At 34.8% G+C, this 27,007-nt stretch overlaps 1 protein-coding gene across 1 annotated transcript in view; it reads left to right on the top strand.

Annotated features, from left to right (window-relative positions):
* Window positions 1-3,204: 3,204 nt before the first annotated feature.
* The window catches only part of LOC119074382 (protein spitz-like), a 66,003-nt gene continuing 42,200 nt past the window's right edge, over window positions 3,205-27,007 (top strand). The window contains exons 1-2 of the mRNA XM_037180497.1: window positions 3,205-4,082; window positions 4,167-5,730. Of these exons, the coding sequence (XP_037036392.1) occupies window positions 5,622-5,730 (109 nt within the window). The 5' untranslated portion in view covers window positions 3,205-4,082; window positions 4,167-5,621. The remainder of the gene's footprint in view (window positions 4,083-4,166; window positions 5,731-27,007) is intronic.

Below are 27,007 nucleotides of genomic sequence, written 5' to 3'. Positions count from 1 at the left end.
TCTATTACATTTCTTCGTAGTTTGTAAACATCATTCTCCTATAGGCGTCGAGGATTTTTTTTTGAAAACTGTATTGGTTTCTAGGGCCACAAATGCCTTTGTTGGTACATAAAAAAACGTCCACTGGAAACGTTTTTTCCAAGAGAATCTCTCTGCAGATTTGTGAGGTGAAATTTGTGATGAGAAAAGATGATTTCCAACCGACTTGATAGAAATATTATTTTGGCTTCGAAGTTGCATTTCTAGAAGCAATCTTTTACCGAGATGTTCGAAATCACGAAATTGTATTGATACCTCTAAGTACGCATACCCTGTGTGCTTGGATCTAGTTTTAAAACATTTAACGAGCTGAAATAAATACAACTAAAACTGGGCTATTAAAACGAACAAATTGATTCATTGCCTCTTCGATTCTTCGGAAATGTACCTACCAATGCGTTCCATATGATATTAGTAAAACGGTTAACCCATTAACACCTATCATCTACATAAAATCACCAAATAGCAGGTATGCCCCATAGAAATGGAAGAAGTCGAGAGAAGAAAAAAAAAAACGGAAATAAAACGCATAACAAAAATGCATTTTATTTCTTGAATACCAGTGCACATCACCTTCCAATAGAGCAACCTCTATGAAATGTGTGAAAAGATTTTTTTTTCGTGTTTTGTTTAGCATTTAGGTAGGTACTCATGAACTAAATTGTGTATAACATAAATGACTTGCAGGCACATTGAATGTAGAGGAAATGGTATAATAATACGGCGATGAAGACGCGTGCATTAGCATCTTTATTTTAGGTTAATTTTATTTTTAGAGTTTCAATTTAATTGAGATAAGAAAAATCAATCGGTTTTGCGAAAGAAGCGTGTGGTTCGAATAAACTTCAACTCAGGATAATTTTCCATTCAATTTATGGTTGACTACGCGAGACCGAAAGCCTCAGAGGGAAAGTGTTTGTCATGGAACTTTTTTGGTATAGGAGAGAATTGCCGGGAATAGATCCATTAGTGCAAATCTCACTCAGCTGAGAATCCAGATAAATGTCAAAATGAAGGTTTCGCGTCCTTGGGCGTTTTCACCTGGGTCGAAAACACACCTTTTTAATCCTAATGATGAAATATACTATTTCACAACGCAGGCGAAAAAAAAGTCATTTTCTCCCCTCCGTTGAAACTTCAGAAGACTTTGTCGAAAAAAACGTTTTGTTTACCTAGGTGAACAAGTAGCTATTTCTTTCGTAATAATTATCGTAACAGTATGGCATAAATTTCCAACTGTGACATTAAAACGACAACTTCCAAACTCTCCCTCAAAAATCGTTTTTACTATTCGAATGACGAATACATCACTAAAATGCCACAAGGACATTACAATCGCATCCGCTTCTAAGTCTCCCCAGAACCTTGTGAAAATACTAATGATGGACTTCCACATTAGAGTAATTATGCATACCACACGAAACATTAAAAGCAAGTTTTGGCTCAAGTTTCCATCGACAGTTGCAGCAATCGCGATTTTGGATGGAAAAATTCCTAACTTCATTTGACAGTTACGGCATATCCGTCACGAAAACTAGGACCAAAGCCTGTTTTCAATGTCTCGAGGCACCACAATTTTTTCAGTATTTCATTCTTTGCTTGCGCCTTATTTTCTGGTGAAATATAGCAGTGAAGTTGGAAATGATGAAATGTACAAAAATCTATTATGTTTGAGCTTTAGTTTCCAAACAGCATGTTCCTATTACAGGCATAAGGTGAAAAACGCTAAAGGTTACACCTCCGACTGTATACAAGACCACGGCCATAGGTCTCTTCCAAATGTAACATCAAATGTCAATTGTCATCCACAGACAACATAACCAAACATTTTTGCTGACAAAATGTATGGAAAAACGTTGAGGTTATGGCCCTGTGGATGACGTTTGACAGTAAACTGCACTTTGCACCCGCACTTGGAAGAGATCTATCATCTATTCCGAGTATAATTTACTTACTCAAATACTTGATTCATCTGGAAATAATGATCATTCCAGTTTGATTATGTCGACATTACCCTATTCACATTCGCTAGTAAAATTGTCGAATCTGATGTTAATTCTTTTGAGTGGAATAAGATTGAATTGACATTAGATCTGCGTCTCTAGATTCGGCTGATTGTAAAAGCTCAGGGCTGCACTGAGTTTTAAAAGGCCTGTTAGTTAAATGTACTAGAAGAAAAGGAGAAGCAAGAAGTTCTATTGAAAGGTGAAAATACAGCAAATTTAATTAAATTGTGAAAGGCGCTCTTGTGATTCTCCAAGTCGCATACGGCCTGTAAAGGCTTCATATCTTCAGATGGTTAAGCTCAAACACGACAAAACATGTTTTCATTTGCACAAGAACATGTTCGATGCACAGAAAACATTGTTTTATTAAGCTCCCCAAGAGCTTTCCACCACATCAGGTCACCACACCATAATTACGAATAGTTTAAGTGCAATTGATAGAATTTCCTATTCCAACTAGTGTGGTCTGTTACAAAATTTTGTGAATGGTTCTCACTTCCCATTTATTTTATTTACCTATGAATACGGTGCCTTGCTTACTATTATACACCAAATACACACAATTTATATTCATTCTCAATCGATTGTTCACGCAACGAGAGCGTATTTTATTGATGTGTGAGAAATTTATTTGTTTTTTGGATATGTGTGTGGATTCCTCGATCTAACAGTAGCCGTGTGTATAAGAGACGTTTAAACATAGAATGGAGTTTTGGTTTATTTTTATTGTTATGCTGGAGTTTGTATATAAATGCTGGAAGAATTCCGAAAAAACTATCTCTCATGCATACAGACACACGACAACAAACCCAATAATCTTATGCTATTTTCCAACAAAACTATTTTATAGTTTCCTTTTGTTGGTATTTAGATATTCTCTCACTCTCTCTCTGAATGCATTCATATTCACACAAAAGTATGATCGGACGAATATTAGTAGAGTAATAGTTTGTAATTGAAACATATGTGTTGGTGGTTACACTAGCGTACAGGTTTTGTTTTTATTTGTATTTAATTCACATTGTTGACGGTATATGATAGGTGCGGTTATCGTAGTGTGTGTGTCGCGTTCGGCTATTTTACCGATGATGGCAGACGGTTCAGGCGAAGAAGAAGAAGAAGACAAAAAAAACTAGTATCTCAATAAACTGAACCGAACACCAGAACCACAGTATTATTCGGAACGGTAACATCGTTGAATCGTTGGAAAACGTAATCTGTCTCGTCTCGGTTTTTTCTTTGAACATTTCTTTTTGAAAATATTTTTTAAGTTGTGCGTTGGATAGATTTATTATATAGATTTTGGTACGTGGTTGGTTGAAATTTAATTAATTTTTTTTTAAATTTTAACTTTTCGTTCTCGTAAATGATTTTTGAATTTCTTCGACGACTTTTTTAATTCTCGTCCACCGACTTTTATTGAATTAAAACTGAAATAACAAAAGTGTTTTTTGATGGATGTGAGAAATTCGAGAATAAAAGTGTAGTTACTGACAGTTTTGTTTACTTAAAATTTCGATTCTGTGCAGGAGAAACTAAATGGAATTAAAACAAAAAACGATTTTGGGTTAACATTTTGTCTTACATTACTCAAATGGAATTACGGTCCGAGTCGGTCCAAGTGCTAATGACATTTTTATAGTACTGACATAACCTGTAAATTGAAAAAGTTTTTTTTTTCGGTCGAGTGTAATTAACAATTTGTTTTATGAAACAACAATAGCTGCACCGAACGGATGAATGAACTCTTTGAAAGGAAGACAGTAACAAAACGTTCGAAAAAATTGAACTACAATTTCGGGGTGTTGTTTCCATAATTATTTTGACATTTCATATATTGGAAGTTGTGTGCACTTCAAAACAACATTAAACAAAAAAAAAAAAAAACAGAAGAAAATAATCCATCGACGACGGAACTAAACCATTTTGTGTGTATACAAAGGTGTTGGTTGAAATTTTCTTGTTTCTCATACATGCTTTAAATATAGAAATTTTAATGGTAGGAAAAAAAACAGCACCTTCCACATGAGAATATTTGTGAGTATGGGATCGAGAGTCGAGAAAAGAAAGGAAACCCACACCACAACAACACTAAAAAAAAAGTTTTTTTTTTGTTTTTAGTTTATGTGTCTTGTGAATTTAATACCATTAAAAGTGGAATGAAAACCTTTTTTCTTATTTAAAAGAAACAACAAATGAGACATTAAAGTACACAGATGTACAGAAGAAAATCGACAATCCGCAAATTCCATTTTCATATTCCACATAATCAAAATCGGTTCGAGACTGGAATATGTGTTGTCTGGAAGGTTTGAATTTCGGAAAACACTGAACACTTGATTCTTCTTTTGGGAGGATAAAACGAACACGGGACTTCATTCGTTCCACAGTAAATTGATGAAAATAGCCGAAAAGTGTCTTAAGAGAGAGAGAGAGAGAGAGAGAGAGAGAGTAAAAAAAGTGCATTATTTTCCTGCCTAACTATTTACATTTACACAGTAAACTATACTTAAATTATAAGCTTCGTTAACAACATTTTATTGAACTATATTCCAATTTCTCTGCGGTGTTTCAACGACTAGAGAAAAAAAAACACAAAAACCCATTACCCACATATACAACACTCTCGATAAATATTTTGTATACAAAGAAATTAAAAAAAAACTTTACATGAAATTGTGTAATCGACATTTAATTTCAGTACGAAAGAGTTGTTGTTGTTGTTGTCGATGTCGAACTGCATTTTATACCATCTATTCGATCCACCAGTTTTTAATCACTTGCGGAAATTATTTTAATTAATTGTGTAGCATATACCACCAGGCACATATGCAGTTCGGATAGTGTTTTAAATTAATGGTGTGTGCGCTTTTGAAGTGGAAAAAAATAATTAAACGAAAAAAAGAAAGAATTTAACTTTGTAAACATTAGCTCTACGGATCTTATTAATCGGTTAAACAAAACAACCGCACACACACGTTTCTTCATTTGCTGTTAGCCAGCCACACATAAGATTCTATCAATTCAGACTAAAATCTGGTAAAAAAAAGAGTTGTGAGTACAACTAAATGGTCAATGACATAGTGCACGTCAAATTACTTGACAATTATCAACGTCAATTCAATCGTTTATTTTCCAACTAAAAACGATCCATTTCATAACGAACCAACGAGACTTAAAAGTTCCAGTGTTTTTGATGAATGAAAATGAAGAAACTGGTAGTTGTCGATAGATTGGAACCTTTCTGGATTTGGACGAAATTTTTGAAATTGAAACGAAGGAGAAATCTGAAGAAAATTCATTGCTAAGGCGGATAATTCCTTTCGTTGCAATTTGACGAATCACTTCTAACATTTAACGATCAGCCCAGCGGACAAAGCCGCCGAATTTATTGTGAAATGTATTGACATTCGGATCAGAATGGTACGTTGTCTGGTGAAAATTTGGTGCATTTAGTGTTTCGAGAGACGATTTTGTGACGTAAGATATTTTGCAACTGGTAAACGCGTGCGTGGAATTTTGAATTGTGCGTGCGTGTGGATAACGAATTAGTTAAATTAATTCCGAAACAGAACTATGGAAGTGAACTGTAGACATTCGATGTTATTTCAACGAATTAGCAATATGGAAACGACAGTGGAATCTATGACTACCGGATTTTATAAGTTCCTGGCGAGATTTTCAGGTAAGACAAACGTTTTCTTTGAAGAATATAATTTGCTATGAATGTTATCTGTAGATGTTTAGTGACATAATTCATTTATTGGGAGTATTTGACCCCAATGATCCAAATTTCCAATTAAATTACCACAAAAACAAACAAGTGCTCCTCAAGTACATTTGAAGTGTGAAAACTTCAAATAATCTTCTATGAGATGTGTTGATCCAAATCAACGAAATTCACCTCACACTCAACGAAACAAACATGCCAAAAGCTGACGCAAACTATTTTCAATTGAAAACGGTTTCTGTCACCGTTTCATTTCATTTATAATTCGCTAAACTTGTACATGCAAAAGAGTATTATCTATACTTCGTAGAGGTTGTTCATTTCCTTGCCTCTCTCTGTCGCCATGGCCTGATTACACGTGTGGTTCACTCTATTTTCTCCAAAATCCACAGTTGCTTCAAGTCAGTTGAATCCCAGTTTGTCTAATGTTACTGATGCTCTCCTTATTCTAATTTCCAATCGTATCCACACCTCAAACAGAACCGACTGCTGGTAAAAATAGTATTTCCGTCCTTGTGATTGATAAGACGAATTATGCAACATTGTATCCGAGGCCAAATAGGACACTTATACCAATTTTTAATAATTTTTTTCCATCGCCGCCGATAAGATACGAATGGAATGTTGTTGTGGATTTAGAAGAAGAATAGAAAAAAAAAGATTTTATTTCAAAGTCATGTAGACATTGGCGCATGATTCGGTTGTTTTTGTCGTGTACCGGGGGATATTCGACGTTTAGTAAATCGTTTCACGGAAATTTTTGTACAATTACTCAGTCCGTTAGTGAAGCTAGCTTGGTATTTACGTTTGTGGTGGACATTCACATTGCATGTTACTTTGTGATCACCATTCCATTTCATTGATGTGTCAGTATTTGTGTGGACATTTTGGAATGGTTATGACTGCTAGCCATTGGAATTTCAAAATAAATCGAGCAAGAGATGTGACAATTTATTGATAACAGTTGAGCGCAAGGTACAAAGTTGTTGGAATGGAATTTTGTGTCTGGATTTAGCAGTAACAGATAAAGAGTCGCATCAGACATTTTTGTCTTGATACCACGTAGACCATTCAATTATTACAAGGTGAGATATTAGACGCTTAGAATGAGAGTCGCCCATTGTTCGATGTACCATCTCTATACAAACTCCACAAGTTGGTATTTGCCTTGACTTTCGTCTATTATTTCCCGGCTTCTCTCGATTCGTTGACGACCGTTCGTTCCCACAAAATCATTGCCGTTCTTCACCTTAGGACTTCCTTGTACTAGCGTTACCTCTTATGCGATATTTTTGCCCGACGTCATAAACAATGATGAAACGGATCGATTATCCATTCGATATGTGGCCGTACAATTCTTGGAAAACGCAAAAGTGTTCCTTTACTCCACCATCATGGCATCAAAAATACGAGCGAACTATGTTCGCTGCAACATATGTTATACTTTCGACGCTATTTACCTGATATGCAACCTTTTATGTCATATATTGACACGTGCTGACGCAACGGCATTTTATGACTAAGTTTCATCGGAAATTATTCACAAATTATTTTGGGTCATACCGCTTTTCTCGATCGATTGAATTGTAATATATCCGATCGTCGGATTTGACTGCATGCGCTAGCGACGTCATCGATAAATAATATCTCCGCTTGAGAGAATCCACCAACAGCATGTGGTGTGGTGTGATTTCTCCGTTGCCAAAAGATTTACCAAACATTGAATCGATTCAAGTTATAGGGTTCGGCTGTAAGAAAAAGGTATGCACACACAACAGTCGATCGAATGCTGCATATTATAAGAACAACAAATTTTATATACGTTTCGTGTATCGTCTGTGCCGCATTTTTATTAAAAAGGAACCTTTTTAACATTAATGCCATTACCGAGCATGTATGTAGACGCGACAGATGCGATTTTTACGGAAAAATCCTCACAAATTCTAAGAAATTATTTGAAAAAAAAAAATTGTTTTTAGGGGAGAGTTGTTAGTGAAGTGGTTTGTTGTTTGTACTGCCTACTCAATGGCCAATTTTTAATATTTTCGTTTCGGGTTTTTCAATAAATATTATGAACACACAGACACATGCTCACCAGTTGCAGTGGCATGTTTATGGATCCGATGAAAGGAAAACGATTAAAAAAAACGACAAAATTTCAATCAAAATTTTTAATGACCGAAACCAAGGGTTCAATCGTAAAAAAATGGTTTTTTTTTATTATGAAAAAAATCACCATTTTGATGACCGTGAAACCACCGTGATATGGCCACTGGAAAGTCGTAAAAATAAAATTTTTATTTTTCTAAGATATTCAAAAATCATTCGATAATCTCAGAGCCTGCCATGAGATAGGCAGTTAGAAACACTAAGACGAGAAATGTTTCGTTAAAAAAATATTTTAAGGGCTTTCAGAATCGCTAGAGAGAGCCTAAGAATTCAACCAAGTGTATGTTGGACCATCCTTTTGTCATCGTCAATTGCTTCCTTCTGAAATTGCGAAATATGTTAAATTAGGATTTCGTTAAGTTTCACCAAATTTCGTTAAAATTCACAAATTTTGCAAAATTTCACAAATAATCAGAGAGATGCTAATATGACGACTCGGTCGTTTCGACGGATAGAGCGAATACGTCGAATGACAGTTGGGTTTTTGAGAGAGAATTCAATACATTTTCTCTCAACCAATTTCAAAATGATTCGACATATTCCCTCTATCCGTCGAAACGACCCAGTCGTCATATTAGCATCTCTCTGCAAATAATAGACACGCGACAAACCTTTCAAAGGGCTCGTAGAGTAATTCTTCAATTCTGACAAGTCGACCCATATACATTGGGTAGACCGGTCAAAATTTTCACAGTGAACTTCACTACTGTACAGTGCACAGTGAACATTACTGTACGCACTCCAAGAAGGTTCGGTGCAAGCCGATTGAGATGCATACTAAGCATATCCTCGTTAGAGTCGTTCTGCCACTTAAAAGCTGAAATGCGTCTGGAGGTAGGGTCATCGATCTTAAATCGTATTATTTGATGAGCGTCTGATATGCACGCAGGCTCTCGATCTGTTTTATTGCAGTTTTTAATTGCCATAATATGATGACATTATCATCCGTCCCACTTTTTCAACATTTTATTGAAATGTTAAAGTAGAAACCGGAGGAGAAAAAACACAACAACGAGAAGAAACTGTTAAAGCCTTCGAAGCTAACACCTTCTATCGGCATTCTAAAGCAGAGAGCGTTTATGTGTATACCGGAAAAAAAATTCATTTTCCCTAAAAACGTGTTTATAAGCCTTCAAGCGCATTGATTTATGTCAGATGAGGTTGCCTTTTATGAAAATATACAAGACAAATGAAAACAAAAATTTTTTTTTTCGTATTTTCGATTTATTTTTTCTTCTTCTGTGTGCTGCTGTTACGGGAATATAGCGCCGGAAGTATTTGACATTCAAGGAAATGTGAGTGCTTATAGAGATGTTAAAAAATGTTTAGTTAATAGGGAGAAGGTATTTGAACCGATACGGAATTTGGATTTTTGGTATTTTAATGTGTGCCTGTTTCAAGTGGTAGTATGAAATCGAGTGGCATTTAAGCTTTCCGTTGAAGTATTACTCAATGCAGCCTTGTTCGCATGTGTACTTATTGCTGTAAATAATTGGGATACGATTTTCGATTTGAGTATATTTCTGCATCAAGGAACATTGCTGACCTAGGGAGGAGTATACAAGAGGGGAGAAGTCGAAATACGTTATGTAACTCGCTGGGAAAATTCAATAATCAAAGATAGGTACTTGTCACCTCCAATGGATGACATGTTTCAGCTTGTAGCTTGTACGATCACTTTAAGTTTGTCAACTTACCTAAGAGCAATGGACACTTTGCAAATTTGTAGCCTACATTTAGGCGAAAAAATATTCGTTTTTTGATGATTTCACTGAACCAAAACCTTTTTCTTTGAGAAAGTGAAACCATTAAAGGAAAAATGTGTTACTTTCAAAGGAAAAATTGGTTTGCGGGTGATAACTTAACCCACTTGGAAAAACCTGTGCAAATTATCTGCAAAGGTTTCTCCAAGTGGGAAGTCATCACCCGCAAACCAATTTTTCCTTTGAAAGTAACACATTTTTCCTTTAATGGTTTCACTTTCTCAAAAAAAAAGGCTTTGTTTCAGTGAAATCATCAAAAAACGAATATTTCTCCGCCTAAATGTAGGCTACAAATTTGCAAAGTGTTCAAAGTGCTCCTAAGTTGCATTCATTTACAAATCCTTTTTCTTAGTGGATTTCTATAGTGTCATTCATAAGACAAATTTTTACCTACATTACCTGGCTAGATACACGCGTTTTACGTTTGCTGAACAGATTTTCAAAATTAATATTGTGACTCAGTTACGGTTATCCGTATCGCGACGTAAGAATATCAATTAAAAATCCTTCATACCGTCGAACACATGAAGAGTGCATTGGGTTTTTTAACAATCTCTTATCTGGGATTTGATACCAATTTAAACAAAGACGACTGACTGCACCGGCTATGTAATTTTCGCTTTTTTTAGAGGATTTAAAGAGATAAAGAAAAAACCAGCCACAAAATTCGCGTGCTCAGTATCGTCTCGAAAGAGTTAACAATGTTAAACATTGTGTGTGCTAAATTTTAGAGTCTTTCCGAACACACTGCCTTAACGTATCATCGTTGCTCTTTTTTCTCAGTTAATTGCTTAAACTCTTCAACTTGATCATAATAACCGAAATATGTGTTGGGTATATTATATGCACATGCACATCACAATATATCAGGGCCCATTATTGCTAAATTTATTTACCGAATTTAATAAAATTTACTGAATTTACCTATTTACCGAAAATGTATCTAAAATTTACCAATATTCAACGAAAATTGACTAAATTTAACGAAAACTTACCGGAAAGTTATTGAAATCTTATCGAAGATTTAACTGATCTAAGATCAGTGATCTTATCATAAGAATGTAATTTTGATGGGTTTCGTTTGTTTCTTTAGTTTTATTTGTGCCACACTTATTCCACCACATAGAGGTAGCGTTTGCCTTTACGTTTCTTCAATTCCACACGTATGTGTGAGTGAAACGACACTCTTTACGTTTCTTTTGTTGACAACATGTAGAACGATGTGGAACAATTAAAACTGTAGAATGATAATCAATTACAAACTTTAATTGAGAAGATTTACTGTCATTTAACGAAAATTTATCGAAATCTTATCGAAAATTCACTGAAATTTACACAGAAAAATTACCAAAATTTAACGAAATTTACCGCAAAGTATCGCAACCTTACTGAAATTTACCAAAATTTATAGAAAACTTATCGAAGGTTTGCTGATATTTAACGAAAACTTACGGAAAATTTATAGAAAAGTTTTCGAAGATTCACTGAAATTTACCGAAATATTACCAAAATTTAACGAAATTTACCGAAACTTATCGAAACCTTACTGAAATTTACGAAAATTTATCGAAAACTTACCGAAATTTACCGATATTTACAGAAAACTTTTCGAAAATTATTGAAATTTACGGAAGCTTACCAAAATTTACCGAAATCTTATCGAAGAATCACTGAAATTTACCGAAATATTACCAAAATTTAACGAAATTTACCGAAACCTTACCGAAACTTATCGAAATCATACTGAAAATTACGAAAATTTATCGAAAAATTACTGAAATTTACCGATCTTTACAGAAAACTTTTCGAAAATTATTGAAATTTACGGAAGTTTACCAAAATTTACCGAAATCTTATAGAAGAATCACTGAAATTTACCGAAATATTACCAAATTTTAACGAAATTTACCGAAAACTTACCGAAACTTATCGAAACCTTACTGAAATTTACGAAAATTTATCGAAAATTTACTTAAATTTACAGATCTTTACAGAAAACTTTTCGAAAATTATTGAAATTTACAGAATTTACCAAAATTTACCGAAAATAAATTCGGTAAATACAATTGTCAATAATAGGCCCTGCAATAGACGGTAACCTAAAGTAATAATTCAAACCGAAACTTCTTCTTTCTAACTTTTTGTTTTCGTGCTATTATCATTTTCTGTATACAAACCAGTCATTTGACCATAATTTACTCTAATTTTGTGATTCACTGATTTTGTGCATATTATACCGATCACGTTGAGGTCTACTGCCGGTTTTTTTTTCTTCTTTTCTTTCTTTCTTCCTCAGCATAGAATCCATTCCATTATATCAATACACGGTGCATAATGGTGTGTTTGAACATCGCGCGCACGCGGTTGGTCTTAGGGCTGATAACTGCACAAATCTTGTTTTCAATTTTTATAAGCAGAAAGAAATCAACATTTTATAAAAGTAAATATATTTCGTGCACATATGCTGCGCTGCGGCATTTTGTACACATTTCAGTATTAAATAAAAACGAAAGAAAATGATTTTAAATGGTTATACCTACTAACGCTCTTCTGGATTATACGTGTACGTACATATATACCACTAACGTCTCATTGGCATTCATAATTTTTATGTAACATTTGCAGCATATTTTTCCTCATATTACACGTCCCTCGACTTCCATTCTTTCCATCCACACATCTTCTGCATCAAAAGATAATAATGTTGTGTGTATCTAACCTTTTTTTTATACACACACCATTGGTACACATATGCGTTGCTGGATGGAACATCTTTTTTTTCGCTATTATGATTGTGGACGAGAGCAGGTGGTAAAAACGGATATTTATGTTTTCAAGTCTGGCTGCTCTGATATTTAGTTATGTGTTATGTATAAACATACGTATGGTCTCTGCATATGAACGTACGTGTACACACAGATATGTAAGATGTGTGTACCTTTTAAGACATTTTTATAATGAAATGGAATTTTAGCAGAAGATGAAGAGGAATCGATGAATGCTAAAAACGAAATAAAAATACAAAAACGGAACATGCACTTTGTTGTTGTTGTTGGTGGTGTCGTTTGCGTTGTTACAGCGATGTTATAGTTAAAAGTTTTTTTTTCGAAAAAAATGCCAATGGTCTCGGTTGATACGAATGGTTTTGATAGGAGGGAATTTCGTGCGATGAATATGGAATTTCGTAAAATATTTCTTAATTGTTTGAATGTTTATTATACCTCCCGTATCATTGGCTTGCGAATTGTCGAATCAATGTCGACCGAATCGAACAGTAGACGAAGTTTACTTTGTAATTGAGAATAAAATAAGTTGGATCGATTGATTCCTTCGTTCCACCTAATGCCTCATCAAAGGACGTTGAACCTTTCATTTTCATTTCAAAACTCTACTCTTTAAATTGTTTGTCGTAAGACCCTTGACTGTTAACAATGGAATAATCAAATCAGTCACTTAGATAGCCTAGTGTTGAACATAAAATCTTTTACTTCATTTGTTATAACATCTATTTTGCTATGCAATGGAACAGTAGCCAAAGCTCATCACTGTTGCCATTATTGCAAATGAAAAGCTCATACAAACGTGTAAATTAAGGTTCAGCGAGAGAGAATTGAAATTTGACATATTTTCTGATATGGAAGTTGTTGTGGTGTGTAATTGATTCCACAAGAATTTAATTGAAGAAATGAAAGTCTAGATTGAAATGTTTTGAATTTTTGTTCGCAACAAGAACGAAACAACTAAAATAAAGGAATCTAGACTTTCATTTGTTGAGACAAATTTTGTGTGAAATCTTTTCCAACCCACAACAACCACAAAACATGTCGAATTTCAGATTTCTCTGTATGTAATTTGGGGTTTTAACAAAGTTAAAAAAAAGTCGACCAGTCAGTTGTCCTAAGCCCTATCGTTTTAAGGCTGTAAGGACAAAATGAAACATTCCAAACGGTATGCAGAGTTCCATCTTTGAAACATTATTTAAAACATTTCCGAAACCAATCAAAAAACTCATAAAATCCTCCGTAAATCAATCCTCATACATTCAAAAAATAGACGGATTTTTGTATCGTCAGAGTCAGTTGTGATAGTTCGAACCAAAAGCTCTGTCAAAGTGACGTTATAAACGTCATCATTCATTGAAGTAAAAAAATCGTTTATTTTTCGTCGATCCTCAATGACAACTGTGACTGATTCGTAAATTTATTTTTATTTGACGTTTAAAACGTCACTTATAGATGCAAACAGCTGACTTTTTATCCTAACTTTCACAGTTGTTCAAAATGAAATTCGTTTCAATTGACCGTAAATAAACGTTAAGTCATCTGAATCAGATACGACGATGTTAAAAATATTGAAGTATTAGATTTTGAATCACACACTAGTAGATACTAATAAATAAATTTATTTTCTTTACCGCTTCTGAAAGGTTGACAAGTCTAATTGTGGATCAACGGCCCATAAATTTTATTTCTAAATTAGCCAAACGTGTGGAATTAAGTCGAAAATCATGGAAGGTTCCCCTTCTTCATCAGGTGTGAATACTCCGTAAAACGAATGTAATTTTATTACCTAAAACGAGGTAAATTAAGCATTAGCACGTTCTCTGCATCAAAAACGACGAAACGTGAAAAAAAAAACGACACCAACCCACCAGCCAGCGTCCATATCGTGAAACCGTCAGACGATATAAAATATTCTACGAGTAACGTCATGACACGTCAAGAAATAAATAACAATAAATTATTGTGCTATTTCTCCGTATATACTTATTCGTACAATTTTTCCACCTTTATATGCATTGCACTCAGGCAGCAGCATAATTTCCCATTTATATTTTTACCACACTAATTTTCATAATGTTTTCCACAACATATTATGAGTAAGTGGTGTAATAAGCCGTTCAAACTGAAAACTGACCAAAAAATAACAATATTTTGTGAAAAGAAAAGCTAAGTATTTTCTTGTGTTGAGTGTGTGCTGGTTTATTCTCTATTTTCTTACTGTTTCACTTTATCCAAAAAAGTAATTGAACCGAAACTGAAAATTTATGCAAATGATGATTGCACGCGATAATTGTTTTGTGGTGTGGATTGTTTGAAAAAAAAAGATTCTTTCAAATTGCTTCTCTATTTAACATTTTAGCGAGGCGGTTTTACTTCTGCAATTTTCGAAAATGTTTCACATCATGGCCTTTCGAGCAGGTCATTTGTTCAGTTTAAAAGTACTATCAAATTACAGTCATTGATTGAGGTCGGTCTCTTTTCGAAACCCACACCGATTTCAGTTCTATGACAAACTCTTCGTGTCATCTCTCCTCGTCATTTCCTCTTGTTTATCTTATATTTTATCTACTTTTCTGACGGCTTAACCTGCTGCACTGATAATTTATCCTAACCTTTTCTCCAGTTGTTTCCTTGTTTCCCAATTCGTCACCTTTATAAGATGACTGGCTACGAAGAGACACGCTCTGCAGTTTTCACTCATGAGCGTCATTCTTAATACTTTTCATAATCAGCTTCTGTAACGTAGAAATGCTGTAATCGGACTGTACGGCGTACGCTGAGGGCGAGTTCCTAGTTTATTTTGTCTTTACCACTTACCTGGATGGCCCTTCGTAATCTAGAAAGAATATGAAGCGTCTGCGACTAGAGTTTCCATTTCACAAAAAAAGTGCTATTCGCACCGAGTCCAACCTTTGTCACGTTGGGTCCACCATTTGCGGCTGGACCTTGTATCTCCTATTAATTTAATCTTTTGCAACCGACAATCGTATCATCTACGGTAAACTATGTTTCTCTAACCGCCAACAACAGTCTGCTCTGACATGACTTCCGAACCTCCCCTCGATGTATGCAAGTAGTCTCTGAGCAAAGTTAGGTGCTTCATTGTTATCTCGCCTAGATGTAGGCACACAAACTCATCGTATTTGGGTTGTGTTATACGAGTCATTTAGTGTGCAGCCGCCAAGCACACCGAAACTACCCAATTTATGAATTTTGAGTGAACTTTAGGACGCTTTCATCGCTAGAAAAATGCCATGTGGAAATGTCTGACACGGGAATCGAACCCCGTTATGTTGGTACAAGGTTAGTACACGTAGCCACAGAGCCATCCTGTCCAATTATTTCAATTATGCCTTAATGTCAGTAACAAAATATTAACGCCAGCACTGCTGGCCCAGTACATTCTATTTAGTTTGTCCCCAATAACGGATTAATAATCATTCATTTCTGCTTCACTGCTGGAAATTGTTAAGAGCACCAAAATTATCATTTTAACAAAGGGGTTGTGGCTGTGTTGTAATCAGAACTCTGCATTAGATCAAAGTAAATTGAATCCTAATTGAATCCAAGCCTTTTTTACGTTACGGTTATTGCAACGGGCTGTAAACAATATGAACTCAGGCTTTTTTACGTTACGATTTGGCAACGGGCTGCAAATACATACATGAAGCTCGGACGAGGACAACTAACGGACCAGCGGAAACGACTGAAGATGGTTAGACCACACTAACCTCTGACCGCCGCTGGTTCCGGAGGTCGAAACAGAGATATTCGTCTAAGATATGCTTTACGCACACCCTGGGAAAGGGAAGAGCCAAGCTCTGTTCGTAAATTTTTTATAATTTTTCTTTCGCTTTTAGAATTTTTGATAGGCATTACAGTTAGTAGTTGTCCTCGTCCCGAGCTTTATGTATGTGTTTACAGCCCATTGCAATAACCGTAACGTAAAAAAGGCTTGGATTCAATTTACTTAGCTAGGTCTAATTAACTAAATTTTAACTGATAAGTTGTGAGTTGTTTTAAATGAAATCAATTTCCATTTGAATTTATTGAACCTATCCCATAGCTTACTCCTCCGTGACGAAAGGTAAAATCAATTTTTTTTTTCGCAATTCCGAAGCCATTATAAGCCAACAGATAGTTTAAAGTAAAATTGCGTTTTTTCCGAGATTATTGTATGATTGAAAAATTGAAAAATATTTAAAAAGGAAACGAAATTTAAAACACAAATTATATTGACGGACAGAGAGCAGTTTAAAAAGAAAAAAACATAAAACGCGACCACGACAGGTGAATTCATTGAACCAATGCGAATGATTTCGGTTTTTCGGCTTTGTTAATTCAAGTAATAACTAAATACACTTTTTGTTGTTGATTTTTTTACAAATATTTCTTTGTAACATGCTGTACATCGGAACAATCGCTTTGTGCACATTGGTTAACAATAAAACGTGAAAAAGAGGTAAAAAAAACGGCCAACCAAAAATTGTACGATTATTGGTCTGCGTTACAAAAGTTTTTCGTGAAGAAACCTCTAACACGATAACCAATTTAAATTTGGAAACTTTTTCGTTGTTTTAAACGAGAGCACATTAAACTTGAAATAATTAGAAATTGTTTTTTTTTCTTGCCTTCGTCTTGCGTACAAAAAGTAAAAATTAAACCGAGAAAATTGAAGAAGAGAGCAATATTTTTGAAAATTAAAAAAAATAAAAATAAAAATTTGCCTCGCGGCGATCTGTTTTTTCTTTCTTTCTTTTTCGTACACTTATTAAGTTTTATATACTTCATTGGATGGCTTTAAACTTTCGGCTGATATTTTTGTAATTTGTAATAATGCTGCGCGCCGTGTTCCATTCGCATACCGTCCATTAACCACATTAAACAAAAAGACTGATCCGGCCAAACGTTATCGTGAATAATAGAATTTTGTCGATGTTTTTGCTCCTTTTTTTTATTGTTATTTCTGCGTTGTATAATAAAAATTAATAATTTAGCCAGAGGGATCTAATCACCTGATGATCAGAATGCAAACAACATTTTGATTACCACTGGCGATTTTAGTTGATGGTATTGTACCGAGTTTGGTTTGCATTTTTTGTGGGTAAAATTAAACGAATTTTTGATAAATTGGAATTGGTTTTGTACAGGGATACGATACAGGGCTTATTTTTCGGAATTTCAATTCTTAAATTGGTAAAAGGTCTGAAATGATCCGGGTTCGATTCCCGTGCCAGACGATTCCACATGGCGATTTTAGCGATTATATCGCATTGGTAACGTCCTAGAGTTCACTCAAGCTTCATAATTTGCATAGTTGCAGTGTATTTGGGGGTTACAACGATGTACACACTGAATAACTCGTATAACGTAGCCCAAAAACGATGAATTTGTGTGCATACGTCTAGCCTACATTTCGGGGAGATATCAATGAAGCGCCTAACTTTCCTCAGACATAAATATCCTCAATACGAACAACACACACTCTATGGATAATAGCGGCAGAGTCAAAATGACCCAAAATTATATCGGCTACATTTGAAGTTTTTGGATCAAATGATGTATGGACGACTTGTTCATTATCAAAAATAATATAAGGGGCACCTTCCATACATCACCTTCGATTGGACCACGGGAACCACCCGGAACCACTTGCAAAAATCAAGCAAAATTTCGACTCTGCCGCCGCTATTATCCGTAGAGTGTGTGTTGTTTGTATTGAGGTTATTTACTCAGACAGTGTTTGCATACTTCGAGGCGTGGTTCCGAAGTCAAGTTAAGCCAATGGTCGACACTGTACTTGTTTTGTACCGTTTTGTACTCGGATGAAATACTCAACACGTTATTGTTGAGAGCAGAACGAACAATCTGCAGGACAGTTCCGGCTCTGTTATTGAACCACAGTCTGGAACCGAACATCATTCCCGCAATTGCGTCGAATAGTTAGTACATTTCATTGATGGGGTGTTTTCTCGACATAGCCGTCTTGAATAACCCACACCGCCCAATTGTATCCTAGTTACGCAAATAGCTATTTCAATTGTCTATCGACGTCTGACGCATGTAAAATAAAGTTCGACAAAGGTAGAGTTCATGTAAATTTATTAATTTAAAATGAAATAAATAAATTTATGGAAACGAGTACCGCATTCTTTGTGTGACATGTCCGTATCTTCTGTCTCCTTTTTTACATTTACCACCGACAACTGCGTGAGGTCGCATGAATTATTTTACTTATACTTCGGCATGGTATAATGCGTGCAGCACAGAAAGAAATCGATTTTTTCCCTCTAGATCTTCATCTCCTTTCGCATGGATAATGACTTTGCATAAATTTTGGTTTTCGGTTTACAGAGAAAGGATTCGGTTTTCTTTAAAATGTGTCCTCGTAAATTATGCAAAAGAAAAATAAAATGTCAAGGATTCCGTTCCCAGGGATATAATCAATACAAATTGTAGAAGAATTCTGATTTTTTTTCTTTAGATTATTAAATTATCAAACAAACCTCCATGTAATATATAGGCTGAGAGTTCGTACGTATAGAAGCACCTCATAACGGAATGTGTGCCATTGCCATATTGGTTACAATGTCTTAGATGATGAATGTTTGTTCCAACACAATTCTGTGTCTGAGCTATATGACTTTTATATATAAAATTAGGATGTCGTTAAGATAGATTTTGTTAGATTGTTAGATTTTTAAAATTTCTCAAATTTTGCGAAATTTCGTCAAATTTTGCGAAATTCCGTCAAATATCGTTAAATTTTACCAATTTCGTTAAATTCCGTCAAATATCGTTAAATTTCACAAATTTCGCTGCAAATTTCGTTAAATTTCACAAATTTCGTTAAATTTCATAAATTTCTTTAAATTTCACAAATTTCGTTAAATTTTACAAATTTCGTTAAATTTCACAAATTTTGCAAATAATTGAGGTATTGATATGTTCTCATCCTCCTGGCCTATTGACCGAGGCCGATACAACTGCAGTTAATATTCTATGATTTTCATTTTAATTTTTAAAATATTTTTATTAAATTTCTAGCCGGTGCTCGCTACCATTCCGAGTATGGTAAATTTTATTGATAAATCAGTGCTGACGCAGATATCATAACAAATTCCACTCGGATTGTATAGACTTGTTAGCCTTCCATTGTGTATGAATAAAATGTTGCATATTTATGAGTCAGTTATTCATAAACTATTCGTTGTTATCGTACTGGGAATTTCTTGCATTTTATCATTATTTCAATATTGATCAATACCATAATTACCGCGAAATTTCTATATTATATCGGAATGCGTTACGTTGTATTTGTTCAACAATATCTTAAGTTCCAATGTGAGTTTACATTTGTATTCATCGCCGAATGCTTATGCCTAATCAGTAACCATATTGCTTGAGTTGTTTATTTATAGCCGATTAACGGCTAAAAAACAAATTATCGACGCACCAAACTCCACTCCTAAATTAATTTCAAAATTTACAACGTAACTTGTTGGAAGAATTTTTCAGTTTTTTTTTCTTTCTTTCTTCTAAGTAGAGCATTCGATACAACAACAACATCTTTCTGAAGAATTTGTGTATTTTGAATGGGTTTATCTTTCTACAACAACCAGGATAACCAACGACATTGTTCAATATTAATAGTAACTGTAGACTGCTGTCATATTAACGCCACTGTATCATCAATTATTGCGCTGCAGAATCAATTACACCACTACAGACTGTAGTGACTGCAGTGACAAATACCACATTGTGGTGCCAATGTAAAGTCGATTGAGTAGCTAACTTAAAGCGAATATAGCGCTAATCATGCTATATGTTACGTCATACTGTGTTGTCAGTTATACGTCACTGCGTTGTCAGTTGAACGTCACTGTACTGTCAGTGAAACGTCAATGTTACTGCAATGTAAAGTCAATTACGTCATCTATGTATCTGTAATGTATCTTACTTTCTCGTTCATAACGGGCCTACACATTGCGTCCTTGTCCGTGATGGTTTCAACTCAATTATCCATCTTACGGACAAATCAATTTGCACCGAAATCCTTCGATTTACGGTAACCAATTCTTGATAATGCCTTTCACATTTTGTGGTCCTTTAAAATGGAATTAAGGTTTTTAAAGACGAAACCATTTCAATACAGATGAATGCTCGGCCAATTGGCAACGCATCTGTATTCTTTGTGCTCAATTCAGATTCAGACCATTTAATTTACCGGCATAATGGCAATCACTTTATGTTTACACAGCTAAAACGAATTATCCTTTTTTGAATGCGATTAGGAACAGAAATTCCTTTTTTATGGATAATTCCCTAAATACGTAGAAAATTATTATCAATCGGTGACAACAACTCACTGGTTCATAGAAGATGACGACGAAGTATTGATGAAAGAAAGAAAGAAAAACATTAAATCTAATATCCAGCTAGCCTTTGAAGGTTTTTTTTTAGAAAACAATCTCTCTTTATAAAAACAGAAAATCAAATGATCCAAAAATATAATATTTGTTGTTGTTGTATCTGTATATATATGGTGCATTGTACATTATAATAGTTATGGAATCGCTTGAGATGTGAGAAAAAATGCCGTAAAATACTATGTAGGCGGTGGATTATAAAAAAGCCTTATGGTTTCTGAACCGAAGAGAAGTAGAAAAAAAAAAGAAACTTTTACATTCAAGAACAACACAAAACTTTAAGAAGAATTCTTTTTTCGATTTTATTTTCTATGTAAATATAATAAAAATTCAAAAATTTGCATTTAAATTCACTTTTGAATGACTTTTATAAAAGAGTAGCTCCGCTTGAAATGCATTTTTTTACCACTCGATCTTTTTGATCAGAGAAACTCTCTGCTGGGATCGTAGGCAGAGAGCCCAAGCCCGTAGAAATCTGTCGTAAGAACGCTATCAACAGAACGTTTACGAAGAGATATTTCGGCTTAGTTAAACTTGCCTTGCTGTACTTGTCATCGCATTTTTCCATTCAGATCAGACTTCTCGGTCTCCGAAGATCAGTTATATGAAACTTGTCATTGCAATTTTCCACAGATTGTTACGATCAGAGCGAGTAGTCCGAAGACCAGTTAGTTATTATTTGCCTTGCGGTACTTGTCATCGCATTTTTCCATTAAGATCAGAGCGAGAAGTCCGAAGACCACTTATATGTAACTTGCCTTGGTGCAATTTTCCCTAGATTGTTACGATCAAAGCGAGTAGTCTGAAGACCAGTTAGTAACTTGCCTTGCTGTACTTGTCATCGCATTTTTCCATTCAGATCAGAGCAAGAAGTTCGAAGATCAGTTATATGTAACTTGCCTTGCTGCACTTGTCATTGCAATTTTCCACAGATTGTTACGATCAGAGCGAGTAGTCCAAAGACCAGTTAGTTATTATTTGCCTTGCGGTACTTGTCATCGCATTTTTCCATTAAGATCAGAGCGAGAAGTCCGAAGACCAGTTATATGTAACTTGCCTTGGTGCAATTTTCCCTAGATTGTTACGATCAGAGCGAGAAGTCTGAAGACCAGTTTGTAACTTGGCTTGCTGTACTTGTCATCGCATTTTTCCATTCAGATCAGAGCGAGAAGTCCGAAGATCAGTTATATGTAACTTGCCTTGCTGCACTTGTCATTGCAATTTTCCACATATTGTTACGATCAGAGCGAGTAGTCCGAAGACCAGTTAGTTATTATTTGCCTTGCGGTACTTGTCATCGCATTTTTCCATTAAGATCAGAGCGAGAAGTCCGAAGACCAGTTATATGTAACTTGCCTTGGTGCAATTTTCCCTAGATTGTTACGATCAGAGCGAGAAGTCTGAAGACCAGTTAATTGTAATGTGTCTTGCCGTACTTGTCGTTGCATTTTTCCATATATTATTTTGACACACCCTGCACGTTGGTCCAACTGGTCCAAATTATATTTCCTTCTCTCTCATCGTAGAAAAGTCTATAAAATTCATACTTGACAAATTCATTAATAAATTTTTGACATTGCGCTTTTCAGGTTAGTTTAATTTAGCTGATCTTCGTTCAACGGTAACAGTCTATCTATCGAGGTCGTTGTTTATTTCGGGCACTTTTGTTTTAGAGCGCCATAGCGAAGGTATGACCAGTCTATTCCGCAGTCCTTACCTTACAGAAACTTACCGAAATTTTGCCGAAATTTACCATTTAGCGATTTTATGTTTCGGTAAATTTTCAGTAAATTCGGTAAATACGTTTATAAGCGTTGCCCTGCCAGACAGATCGTAAATTTAAAAATTTGACTGCGAGAGGTTTCTCAATATTTTTCTAAAATTCGATTTATCACAGAAACATTGATACAAATTCCGTTCACCTATGATGGAATACGGATGAGATGAGCGTTAGATCTACCTTGTAATGGATCTAAGGAGGGTATTGATAATAAAATTCCGTGAGCAAAATTTGTCTTCATCTAATGAATCTACTGTAACCATTAGAAATTCTACTGTGCTGTGGCCTAACTAGCATCTCATATGAACGTGGGCTCTCCGTCTATACAACAAACGCACATAATTCTTTGGTTCACTGTTATTGTGTATAAATGAATCTCGGTTGTTATTTGAGGGTTATAATAATATCCATGTAGTGTTTTCTTTAATATATGTAGGACTGGGAGTGAATGTTTTTTAACATAAAATGTAGTTAGTATACATAGAGAGGTGCACAACTACAGCACATAGTGTCGGTTACATGGGAAAAACGGCGAGATTCAGTTTTATTTTAAATATTTTTTTTCTTTCGATTTCAAAATGTGAACTGCACAAGAAGAATGAATTAAAAAGATTTTTTTTTTCTCTCGTTCCAAAAGAAAAATAAATAAATGAAACGATTATTTTGGTTGGGCTGGGGAATTTGGTTTCGTTTTTATCGTTTGAAGTAGCAGGAGTATTTTATATGACGCGATTGGGAGGTATGTGCATTTGATTTGTGTATTGGAATTGATTTAATATTTTTCGGAATTGTGCATCGGGTTCAATGTTTGCTGGTTAGCGAATATTTAGGTTTGTCAAGACTAGATGAATTCTTGAGGTTACGAGAACTTTCGAAGTCAAACTTCCTACAGTAGGACGTTTGACATCGGTTTCGATCTGAAAATTAAATACGTTTTTCGACTCATCGCATTAATATGCAGTTGAAAGATACCATTTCTCATCAGGTCATAGCAACAGTAGTACTTGATACAGTGTTCCAGCGAACACTACCAATTTGTACACGAAAAGGTCTAGCGAATCATTATCGAAATGAAATTGCAATTCATCGCTAACCTTCTAGACTTCTGGCACTATATGGATCTATATCACTTCGTATCATTAGATGAATCAAAATCGGGTTATGAAAATATGGAGAGAAAAAACTTTCCTATATTCACATACGAATGAGGCGAAAAAGCCAAAACTACATTTTAAACTTCAGACATATTTAGTTCATCCACTTGTTCATTGTATAGTATGAAGTACTAGACGCACTAGTTTGAAACGCTTCCACACAAATTCTGATCGAATTAAGTTGGACTCTTGTGACAGTTAAGAGCAGAAGTTGATCTTTTCCAACTGTTAAAGTGACGTTCTAAATGTGTCTAAACTATAGCTTTGTCTTAAAATTCCATTTTATCATAAAACGGAAAATGTCCATGCTAGACGTGTTAAATACCCACAACGAGACAATTACCTTCATTCGAAATCGATACGTTTTACTGGAACTGCTGTATACCTTTTTGAATAACAAACAATGTACCAAAAATACTTTATTTGTATTAATGTGAACAAAAAGCGATCATTGGTAAACATTAAGTAACATTACCTTACAGGCGATGTCTTTTTAAGCAATTCACCAAATCGTACGTGACCAAACGAATGCCATTTAAAAAACACATGTTATACCATCACATCGTAAAAAAAGGTTCTCAATATTTCTTCCGTTTTTTCTTTTTCTTTTTTTTTTTAAAGAAAAGTTCACACCATGCTCAGCTTATATGGTAGACAATAAATAACAAAAATTCATCGTTTTTGCATATTCAATTGTACACTTAAAAAGTAAATATTTGCCGTTTCGTAATTACTTTTGTTGCTGTTGAAATGTTTTAAATATTGGGTGTAGATTTCGATATTCAAATAGTGTTGCATTTAAGACGCAGGTAGACAGACACTTGTTTTCTCGTGTGACTTTTGTGCGTTTACCATATTCCACCGTCCTCTTAGCCAGCATCGGAAATCCGATAAACCGGAGAAGAAGAAAAAAAAAGAACAAGGAAAACCACCTGAAAAAAGCCTTTAAATTTGAATAACACATTTGCATCCAGCATTACGTTATATTGTGGGACTTGCTTTTCGTAGAACAAATTCATTTTATTTTATGCTAATTCACTGAGACATTTGAGGCGTTTATCTTGGGAAAGAAAAGGAATTATGCGACAAATACTTCTACTGTATACGACGAGAGGGTTTTGGGAGGAACTAATTAATCTGTTGAGATGTAAATGTTAGGACTGAAGCTCAAATTTTATTTTCGATTGTTGCCAATCGAGCGAAGAGGCACCAAAAATCGTACGTACATTTCTTGCGGAAATGTTGTTTTGTTCACATCTAGTTTTTCTTCGATTCAAGTTCATATCAAAGTAAAAATGACATTTCGAAGTAAAATGGAAAAGTTAAACATTTCGAAGCAAAATGGTATTACTAATTACAGTCAATTTGTAGCACTGTCGCCGAGACTACAACGATGGGACTAGCACAATAATCATTTACTTGACTAGGGAGGAAAAGTGAAAAGTCAATGTTACTTTTGAGTTGTGACAGTTAGGCTCAAAACTCGGTTTTTTCCATCTGTCAAAGTGACGTTTTAAACGTCAAACGAAAATTAATTTTCTTAGTCATAAAATCGTTTACTTCAGAGAAATAGAATTTCAACAATAGTTAAGAAAAATTCATTTTCAACACATAATCATTGATCACACATTAAAACCGATTGAATAAATCTGTAGCTTTAGAGACCTTTAAATAAGTAATTTTAGTTCGAACGAATGTGTGTAGTATTTCCATTTTCTCAGTTTAACTGTCGGCTGTGACGAGAGGCTATTCCCGCAAAATACGTAACAGGTCAAGAGGCTAAATTGATTAAAGTAAACTACTCACAATCAATATTATCGTACCATAGAAAATTGCTCCAATTTTATTCAACCGAACGAAATTACGATTGGCTTTTTTGTACGTCGTTAATTGAGTACACATATCACATATCGATCTCTACGCGTTCACAGAAAGTTCAACTCAATAAACAAATAATATGAAGTCGAATATTTCGATGAGGTGTTCGTTTGTTTTCTTAGCTAAATAGGAGACGTGTTAAGTTTATAATGTTTAAACAAAAAAAAAGTTTTTAAGTAAATTCTCAGCAGCTCAACGCATTATATTTTCATTGTATAGATTGAAGTTATCGGTGTTTGAGTACATTGAGCTGAAGAATTTTTTTTTTTTTCGTTTCAAACAGAAAATATTTTCTTTTTATTTTCGTAAAACAGTTTCATTGATAAGAATGTGTAAAATAATTACGTAAAATATTTGAGAAAATGAATCATACGCAGAAATATGTGCAGTGAAATTGGTAATTTATGTTGGGTTGGAGAAGTGTTTATGGGTCGTCGGGGAGGTGTGTCATATGCGCTATCGTTATGATTCAAGTTTATGCGAAACTGCTGTGCCCTCAGCAGTTTGTAATTTGAGACACGCCAATCTTGTTCTGTTTCTTAGCAGTAAGCAACATCTGACTTTTTCCATTTCGTCTGTCTCATTCCTTCACCAGTTCATGCTTGTTTTGGTCCAACACTCGGCTGTTATTCTCATAAATATACTCAGTCCTACGATAAAGATTATACTTTAATTGTGACAGTTGGGATTAAAGGTAGGTCTTTTCCATCTGTAAAATTGACGTTTTAAACGTCAAACGAAAATAAATTTGCGAAGTAGTCATAGTTGTCATTCATAAAGTATATACAAAGCAAGCTGTAAACTTTGTGGAGGTCACGCAGATACAGATAGACGGGTGACACAACACAGTTGAAGATAAAATGGTGGATTTCATACAAAAACTCACCTTCTGTGACGATTCTTGTCGCCGTGACGATATGGTAAAATCTTCAGAAGTGGTCTGTTCCCGCGTATCTGATAAAATGGCGATCTGCGTGACCTCCCCAAAGTTTACAGTCTTGATATAAACATCAGAGAGCTGATGCTAATGTCGTTTCGTCGGATAAAGGGAATATGTCGCATATTAGCATCTCTCTGTTTATTAACCCAACAAAACTAAATTCGCTGAAAGTAGGGATCCGTTCGTAACAGCACATTTGCGTTACCTTCAGTGTTTATATACTTAAGTCATTCGTAAATTGGTTTTCGTTTGACGTTTAAAACGTCACTTCGACGGATGCAAAAGACCGACGTTGGATATCAATCGTCACATATTGTTCAGTTTACGCAAAAGTTA

This window comes from Bradysia coprophila, unplaced genomic scaffold (genome assembly GCF_014529535.1).
Source record: "Bradysia coprophila strain Holo2 unplaced genomic scaffold, BU_Bcop_v1 contig_151, whole genome shotgun sequence".
NCBI lineage: Eukaryota > Metazoa > Arthropoda > Insecta > Diptera > Sciaridae > Bradysia > Bradysia coprophila.
The sequence above is the reverse complement of the archived record's forward strand: the minus strand, read 5'-3'. Positions and strand labels throughout refer to the sequence as shown.